We start from the raw sequence: 1,013 nt of genomic DNA on the forward strand, positions 1-1,013 counted from the left end.
GGCACTTTCAATATTCTCCTCCAACACCATAACTCAAAAGCATCAATTATTCTACAGTCTTCCTTATTTACTGTCAAATACCCCAAAAATAAATGATTGAGAGAAACAACTGGAAAAGTGGGGGAGACTGAACAGGAACCAGGTTAGCCACAAGAGTATTGTGTATTGTTTCACTCACTATTCACTGAGTCCCTACTCTGTGCAAAGCTTGGTTTGACAATATTGATGTACTGGAGCCCTTTTCAGACCGACAGACATTCAGTTACAGCAGGTTCTCCATCTCATTCTACCTACCCCTCTCCCCACTTACCCCCATGTTGGCTACCTCGTTTTCCTCTTTAACTGTGCATGTAGCTGTCCCCTAGCCTTCTCCAGCCCACTACAAATAATGCCCTCACAGCTGTCTCTGTGTCTGCCCTCACAGGGAAGATCCTGGTGCACTGTGCTGTGGGAGTTAGCCGGTCTGCCACCCTGGTGCTGGCCTACCTCATGCTGTACCATCACCTCACCCTTGTGGAGGCCATCAAGAAGGTCAAGGACCACCGAGGCATCATCCCCAACCGGGGGTTCTTGAGGCAGCTCCTGGCCTTAGACCGCAGGCTGCGGCAGGGTCTGGAGGCATGAGGGGAAAGGAAGAGAGGCAGGCCAGGCCTGTGGGTCCCTGGCTCCCAGCTGGAGAGAGGCAGTGCAGATGACCCATCCTCTTCTGAGGGCAGGAGAGTGAGAGGGTGGGACAAGGCTGCTGGTCATGTTCCCATTTGTCTGGAGGGGATGGGGAGTGAAGTTGGGCAGTGTGGTGGAGGCTCAGGAGGGGGTTGACCGGGGAATGAAGCAGCTAGTCAGTCTGTAGGTAGAAGACAGTTCTGGAATTTGAACACCCCAGGATTCCAGCCAGGATACACCCAGCAATTCACAACCCCTCTCCCTATTTGTGGTCAAATGTTTCCCTCTCTCTCTTATAAAAACAGAAGGGCCATCTCTGTCCTGTGCCTGTGGCAGCCGGGATGGAGTCA

At 52.3% G+C, this 1,013-nt stretch overlaps 1 protein-coding gene across 1 annotated transcript in view; it reads left to right on the forward strand.

The window, feature by feature from the left end:
- Positions 1–624, forward strand: part of DUSP26 (dual specificity phosphatase 26 (putative)) — an 8,036-nt gene extending 7,412 nt beyond the window's left edge. Inside the window, exon 3 of the mRNA XM_006859973.1 lies at positions 425–624. Within this exon, the coding sequence (XP_006860035.1) occupies positions 425–624 (200 nt within the window). The remainder of the gene's footprint in view (positions 1–424) is intronic.
- Positions 625–1,013: the final 389 nt, after the last annotated feature.

This window comes from Chrysochloris asiatica, unplaced genomic scaffold, assembly GCF_000296735.1.
Source record: "Chrysochloris asiatica unplaced genomic scaffold, ChrAsi1.0 scaffold00035, whole genome shotgun sequence".
Taxonomy (NCBI): Eukaryota; Metazoa; Chordata; class Mammalia; order Afrosoricida; family Chrysochloridae; genus Chrysochloris; species Chrysochloris asiatica.